At 43.1% G+C, this 7,526-nt stretch overlaps 1 protein-coding gene across 1 annotated transcript; it reads right to left on the bottom strand.

Annotated features, from left to right (window-relative positions):
* Positions 1 to 5,712: 5,712 nt before the first annotated feature.
* LOC125532393 lies at positions 5,713 to 6,728 on the bottom strand. The gene is made up of 3 exons (XM_048696458.1): positions 6,237 to 6,728; positions 5,884 to 5,976; positions 5,713 to 5,781 (listed from the first exon to the last, which is right to left on the bottom strand). The coding sequence occupies exons 1-3, from the start codon at positions 6,648 to 6,650 to the stop codon at positions 5,713 to 5,715; spliced, it is 576 nt and encodes a 191-aa protein (XP_048552415.1). The 5' UTR covers positions 6,651 to 6,728.
* Between the last annotated feature and the right edge of the window lie 798 nt (positions 6,729 to 7,526).

Genomic DNA, 7,526 nt, shown 5'->3' with positions numbered 1-7,526 from the left:
AATTGAAAGTGCGTTATATCGACTAGAGGGGGGTGAATAGGCGATTTTTATGAAATTCTTCACTGAGGAATTTGCTGGTGAGGAAATTCCTTAGCGAAGAACTACCAGCAGCGGAATAAGTACTCAAAAGTAAACACAACATAATACAAGCATAGTCATCATGATGAAATGAAGACATGCACAGAGTACAGGAAGCGTAATCACAAGATAACACAGGACGAAGACAAACAGACTGAACAAATTGAACTGAGGAAATTGAGAAAGTCTTCAGTCAAAGTCTTCAAACACAGATATGAACAAACACGTGAAGATAATGATTTGGTAGACCAGTTCCAACTGCTGTCTCAGTTGTACGTCTGGTTGGAGCGGCTGAGTATTTAAACTCGAGGACACACAGTCCCGGACACCCAGTCAAGGACACTTAGTCCAAGACACCCAGTCCTCACCGTATTCTCCTTGAACTAAGGTCACGCAGACCTTGTCCAATCACTCGTGGTAAGTCTTCAGGCGACTTCCAAACCTTCACAAACTTGGTCACTCGGCGATCCACAATTCCTCTTGGATGCTCTAGACCATGACGCCTAACCGTCTGGAAGAAGCACATTCTTCAAAGGTAACAAGCGTCGGATCCACTCAGGATCAATCTCTTCAGTGATGCTATCAGTCACCTATCGGATCCACACTTTCACCTATCAGTCACCTATCAGTCACTAGATGCACTTACAATAGGTAGTGCTAGGGTTAGGGTTTTATTTATCCATGGGTCGGTGATGGCGTAAACCCTAGATTGATTGGTCTTGGTGCTTCATCTACATTGCGCAGCGATGGGAGAGCAGACGTTGCATAAATTGGCAACTCCAGTGAAGCGGGCAACCAATAGTCGATAAGCCAAGAACCATCAAAGTCTCTGACAAATGAAAATGCTTCCAGGAGGCAGTGAATCTCTCAACCAAATAAGGAGCCTTCAACTTTATAGAAAAGGAACTAATAGGTCTCATGTTTGAGGATCAGGATTCTAGACCGACAGAGGCCTACTAAGTGGTCAGCGATTGGAAAGGTATGATCACTCCCGAAAATCAACATCAATGTGTTTGCTAGGGCTATGCAACAAGCATGGGGACTCTACTAGGAAGCCTAGATAAGTCACATTGGCAGTAATATCACCGTATTGTGGTTCGACAAAATGGAGTCTAGAAGCACGCGCTATATAATGGACTGTGGAAATTTGGTTTTAGTGTGATAGTTTTGAAGGATTATGATGGTAAAACTAGGCCGTCAAGATAATGTTTTGTATGAAGGAGCCATGGGTAAGAATTAAGGATCTCCCCCTATATAAACGATTGTCTACTATTGGGAACGCTCTCCGGAATTGGCTTGGTGACGTGGTAAAGGTTGATGTCAAGAACGATGGATTTATGGGGGGAACCATCTCATAGTTAGAGCTAGAATTTTCATATTAGTTTCACTGGTCCGAGGCTTAGTTGTTTTCTTCATGTTGGCCGATTTCTATGCTTAGTTGTTTTCTTCAGAAGGCTCTGCTGAAGCTGACCACATCTTAGCTCACATCCAACCATGCGTGACTAATGATATGGAGGAGAGGGTGAACGCGGATGTGATGGATGAAGAAATTGAGAACACACTATTCTAAATTGGACTGACAAAAGTGCATGGGCCAAACAACCTCTAGACTATATTTGCCAATTTCACTCGTTGCTAAAAAATGATGTACGCAAAGTAATAGGGGATTTTTTTTGAAAGGAGTTGTTGCATCGGCACACTTAAGTGATACAGTTCTAGTCCTGAGCCTGAAAATTAACTCACTGGAGATACTTCCTCAGATTGGATCAATCAGCTTATAGAACACACTTAGTCATATTGCTTCAAAGGCCAAGCATATAGTTTTAAGGTTCTCATGTCCATAATGATCTCAGAGGAGCAAAGTATATTTGTTCCGGGTAAGCTTATTACAGACAATGTGTTAGTCAAGTATGAGTGTGTGCATGCAATCAGGTCAACAAATAGAAAAAAAATCCAATGTTAGGTATTAAACTAGACATGATGCAGGTCTACAAGAGGGTTGTTTGGATTTCCCACAATTTAATGATGAGGGTACTTGGTTTCTCAAATAGGTGGATCTTGATTACTATGATGTCTATTACACCAACCAAGATTTGTGTCAAATGGAATGGAGATTGCTCTGTCATTTTTACTCTCAAGAGGGCTCTGACAAGGAGACCCTCAATCCCTGTACTTTTTTATTTTCTATGTTGCGGGTTTTTCGGTGTTGCTCATGAATTCTCGAAGATAAAGGGATCGATTGTGAATCTTTTGGGAGCACTAGCCCCATGTAGCCCATCTTATGTTTGCAGATGATAGTGTAGTATTTCTTCAAGCGTCAAATAGCAACTTTGTGACCTTAAAATAGATCATATGTGACTACGAGTTGGCCTAAGGACAAATGGTTAATCTTCGAAAGACTCAACTTTCTATGGAAAGGGAAGCAAATAGGAGGTAAAAGTTGTTTTAAATATTTTTGCACTGATCCCAAGGCATTGAGCGAGCATTATTTGGGGCTTCCAACTGTGGTGGGTAGGTGAAAGGAAGGAAATTTTAAATATGTTAGAAAAAACTCAAATGGAGAAGTGGTTGGATAGGAAGGACAAGGTATCTCGAAGGCTGGAAAGGAGGTGCTAGTAAAATCAGTTCTTCAAGCGACACCTACTTACACCATGAGTTGCTTTCAACTCCCAGAGAAAATTTGTCGGAACTTAACTATGCGACGGTATGTAAAACTGTTAGTACCCGTAATAGGGTGGTGAACGCATCGGGATGTACAAGAAGGGAGTTCGCACAAGGGTTTTATCCAGATTCGGGTCCTTAGTGAGAGGTAATACCCTACATCCCGTATCTGATTTTATTCATGGTGGATCACCTTGTGCGAGGGATTTACAACGAAGATGATGTTTAAGGCTACCGAGAGTATAGTCTACGAGAGTATATGTGAATGACAACCCCTAGCCCTGCCTTATATAGGTGATGAGGCCTAGGGTTTACAAGGAATCCATCAAATCTCATATTGCCGTGATGTTAGCTTGCACGCCCAGATGTTCTCCCCATCCTTATCTGGGCACATGAGCTGCCCTAGTGTGTCGATCCTCCACTTGGCCTCTTGGGCCCTGAGACAGGCCTGCTACCAGGCTTCCCACTTAGAGGACACCCCTATTGTATTACACCTTCAGTAGCCCCGAGCGTGTCTAGGGTTGGAGTTATGCTTAGCTTCAGGAATGAGAACCCAGGCGGCCTCCTTCTGTCTTGTTTGCTAGTCAGACAAGGCACTTGTGACCACACGATTAGCATAATTCAACACATGCAGTCCACCCTCCCTGCGATTTAATCTATTGTGATCACATACATTTTAAAACTATCATTCTCAGCACTTTTCCAACTATAATCGGTTGTGGCAGGGCTCAAAAAATATGGCTCATGGGGTGGATGTGCAGTTGCTTGCTTATTCACTAATGTTGATGTTTGGGAAACAAATTACATCATGGTCAATGTTGCTAATGTTGATACGTTACAGATGCTCCAAGTTCACTCATGTGTATGTACATAAAAAATGGAGATGAGGTGTGCAATGTCAACCAATACTGTTGCAAGGCCGACCATCGCCCATCGCAGTGTTGCAAGCCTGGGCGTTCAATGTTGGAAGCCAGTCACTTGATGCTGCAAAGCTAGTGGTTAGAGAACTTTTCATTGCTACAAGGTGGTTGACAATGTTGCTAGTCCAGGGCATCATTGGGATTTTTTCTTTGCTACAAAACGGTGCACCGGTGCTACAATTTGGGGTTACGAGGTGTTGCAATGTCGTGTTTAGTGTTGTAAGACTGACCACTATTGTGCTTTTGACTAGCCTACCATGGCCACCATTGTGATCTCCAAGTTGGTTTATTGCTAAGAAACATGGGTGTATATTGCAAAGGGTGGGGAGAGGAGACGAGAGGAAGAACCAAGTTGGTGGTTGATTTGGCAATGATGTGTCACACAATTGAACGGCTCGCGGGTGGGCGTAACCTAGGAAGAGTTGGAAGATGCATGCCAATGATCCACCGGTTCAGGCGTATATACATTGTGTTTTTTCACTGATTTGTTGCAATTAATAGGCCCTCCGTTTCTTTATATAATATGTATTTGATTTTTGATAGAATTCCACAACATAAAGTGCATTTCTTTTAATTCCATGTAATTTTGTCTTTAGCTGTCCAGAAAAATGAAAAAAAAAATCTCTCCTTCGATTGCATGTATCTCTCATTATAGAGAAGAAACGGAAAGTATCTCTCCCCCGATTGCGTAAATCTCTTCCTTTCCAAGTCTAAATGATTTACTTGGCGATGATCATTGATTTAGCCCAGGTTAATTTCGTCCTAAGCTATGTAAAATTATGTGCATTGGTCACCGTGCCAAAAATTATACATTTTATATTAAGGAATGGAGGGAGTATGTGTTGTATATCTACTATTATTTGTATAGACATGCTCGCGTGTTGCAACATTTACGAGGTTTCTCAAAAGAAAATGGAATTATATTCAATGGACTGGTTTCAGGAGGAAATGCTCTAGTGCCGGATGCCCCTCGGTTGTATTCCTCTCTCTTCACCATATCAATTTGCTTTATTTCCACCATGCACACACCCACCCTTTCTTCCCCTTTCTATATGACAATGTGTTGGGCTAGCGCCACCACCCACCGATGGCTGCGACTCTCGGACCATCACTACTACAAACCAGCGCTATATGCTGAAAGAGAGCACTATGCTACATCGGCCAAGGCACTCGACGTCTCAAGGCCGTGAGGGTGTTCATCGGTGCTGCATCCGGATAGCCCATGTTGCAAGACAGTGCTCACTCATGATGTTGCAAACACATACTCTTGTCAGGTGCTGCAACCATCATCTCATCTGTGTAACAACCGCGGCCAATGTTGCAGGGCGATGGTGGCATCATCGCTAGTGCTGCAGGGGCTGTCGCATCAATTCCTATGTTGCATAGATCGTAGTAGTGCAACTGCAGGTTCTCGCGGGGTGTGTTTTAGCTGATGACTAGTGCCACAAGCCACGGTCCATGCGGCAAGGGGTTGAGGGTTGTGGTCGCATCAACTATCTTGGTTGTAAGACAATGCTGTAAGGACGATGCCTGGCGATATCAGGGATGCTCCAGGGCACGGACAATAGGTGCTGCGAGGGGCTGATGTAATAGTCTGCTGGAACGATGGGGGAGGGGTAGGTGATACACAGGTTTTGTGGATGCTATGGAGGAAGACGGGTTCCACTCTCTGTAGTGCCGTGTGGTGTGATCCAATGCTCCACATGTCAAATCCGACGGCTAGCGAGCCGACTAATTTGGTTGACACCTAAAACGTGTCGAAGAAAATGTATGGAGATGTTTCTAGCCATTGCATGTTTCTTACTACAGTTCATATGTTTTCCACGCTGCAACACATAGTGCCGGAGCTCACGTTTGTATACACGGCTAGTGACAGAACCAACTGGGTGAAACTTGATTAAAATTAGGCATGCATGGCGGCCGATTGACGCGTAGCACCGCCAGACCAACGTTAACGGAAAGAAAACATGTCCAGCTTCAGTCCAATATATCATTATACTAATGATGACAAAAAAACCAAGCCTGGACAGCGCTAACAAGCTTAAGTCCAATATCAGTATACTAATGATGCCAAAAATCCAGCATGGAAAGCGCTAACGAGCTTCAGTCCAGTATCAGTATACTAATGATGCAAAATCCAGCATGAAAAGAGCTAACCAGCTTCAGTCCAATATCATTAAAGTAAGGATGACAAAAAATCAGCCGTGATACTGATAGAAAAAACCAGTATGGAGTACTTACCAACCGAGCTTGAAGCCACGATGCTCCCCCGCATGGGCGGCACCCCCTGAACTGGCGCCATCTCGTTCCCATCCATCTGCCACAAGAGACCGCAACGATTAGAATGTCCAAGGACATATGCACACCACGTAATTCTTGCACATACACATCAGGTAATCCAGTAAGTCCCTAAAAAAGGTAATTCAGTAAGCACTAGTACTAATTCACATGACTAGATTAAATATTGTACTAGTACTAATTAACATGACTAGATTAAAGATTGTCAGTAACTTCAAATCATTAGGCACCGGTTAGCTTCAAATCACTAGTAGGAGAGGGGAAAGCAGTGCGGCTCACCATCTTGCCACCGGAGACAGGGTTTGCATGCAGGGTGGGGGCGCGAGCGCGGCTCACCATCTTGTCGTTGGAGATAGCGTTTGCATGCAGGGTGGGGGCGCGAGCGCGTCTCATCATCTTGTCGCCGGAGACAGCGTGAGTACATGGGGCCCCTGGCGCCGGGAGCGCAAGCACCTTCAAGGGGCCTTCCTGGGACTCCCGGGATTCTATCTCCTCTCTGGTGGCCGCTGGGGGCGGGCTTTTCTGCCGGTCTCTCCCGGACTTGCCCTTGCGAACCACCGGCGCAGGCGCCTGTTGCGCAAGCACCTTCCCTTTCCCTAGGGCGACCTCGGCCGCACGGGGCGGGGCGGGTGCCGCCAGGCTCTGCTCCTCGTGGTTAGCTGCGGGTATGGCATTGACGCCGGAGCTAGACATCGCGGTGGATCGGTCGAGCAGATGCGCGGAGTGGGTCGAGGAGAGTGGGATGAGAAGAATGTGAGCGAGGAGCAGAAGCATGTGTTGCCCTTTATGAACTGAAACGAAAGGCACGGGCCAAGGTGGGGACCGCGTGTTGAACTACAAATTTATTTATTTAATACCAGCCTTTAATAGTAGCATATCTTTGGTGTATTTCTATTAAATATTCTTATATTTTGGTATATCTTTGGTATACTATTAAATATATATATTTGGTATACTAGTATTTAATAGTAATATTATTATATTTAGGAACAATGATATACCACTATTAAATACTATTATCTGTGTTACTAAATATAAGAATACCTGTGATAGTATTTAATAGTAACATTCTTATATTTTGGAACAGAGGTACTATTATTTAATTGTTGTATATCTTTGGTATACTATTAGATATATCTTTGGGATTCTAGTATTTAATAGCAATATTCTTATATTTAATGAGGAATAAAGATATATCACTACTGAAGAATATTATCTCTATTACTAAATATTAGAACAGAGCTAATAGTACTTTATAGTAATATTCTTATATTTTGGAACGGAGGTAATAGTATTTAACTCTAGAATATCTTTGGTGTACTAGTATTTAATAGTAATATTATTATATTTTGAAACAAATATATACTTACTATTTGGTAGTGCATTTATTTGTTCTGGAGGGAGTACTATTGCTACCTCCGTCCGGGTTTATTGGTCCCTTTTGTATTTTGTGTCCAACTCTGACAGTAGATTTGACTAACAAATTATAAGTTGTATATCACAAAACAAATATTGTTGGATTCATATTTGAAAGAGAATTTCAATGATACTATTCTTAGAGTATACTTA

Source organism: Triticum urartu, unplaced genomic scaffold (assembly GCF_003073215.2).
Source record: "Triticum urartu cultivar G1812 unplaced genomic scaffold, Tu2.1 TuUngrouped_contig_9804, whole genome shotgun sequence".
In the NCBI taxonomy this organism is placed as follows: domain Eukaryota; kingdom Viridiplantae; phylum Streptophyta; class Magnoliopsida; order Poales; family Poaceae; genus Triticum; species Triticum urartu.
This window is presented reverse-complemented; position numbering and strand designations above follow the sequence as displayed.

Bases quoted from the DNA above. Each gene is read 5' to 3' on its own strand.
- LOC125532393 (XM_048696458.1), bottom strand. From the start codon at position 6,650: ATGTCTAGCTCCGGCGTCAATGCCATACCCGCAGCTAACCACGAGGAG. The intron at 5,977-6,236 runs GTGAGCCGCACT...CTCTTGTGGCAG, and splicing joins CTGTCTCCGGTGGCAAGATG to ATGGATGGGAACGAGATGGC. The intron at 5,782-5,883 runs GTTTTTTCTATC...TTGCATCATTAG, and splicing joins TTGGTAAGTACTCCATACTG to TATACTGATACTGGACTGAA.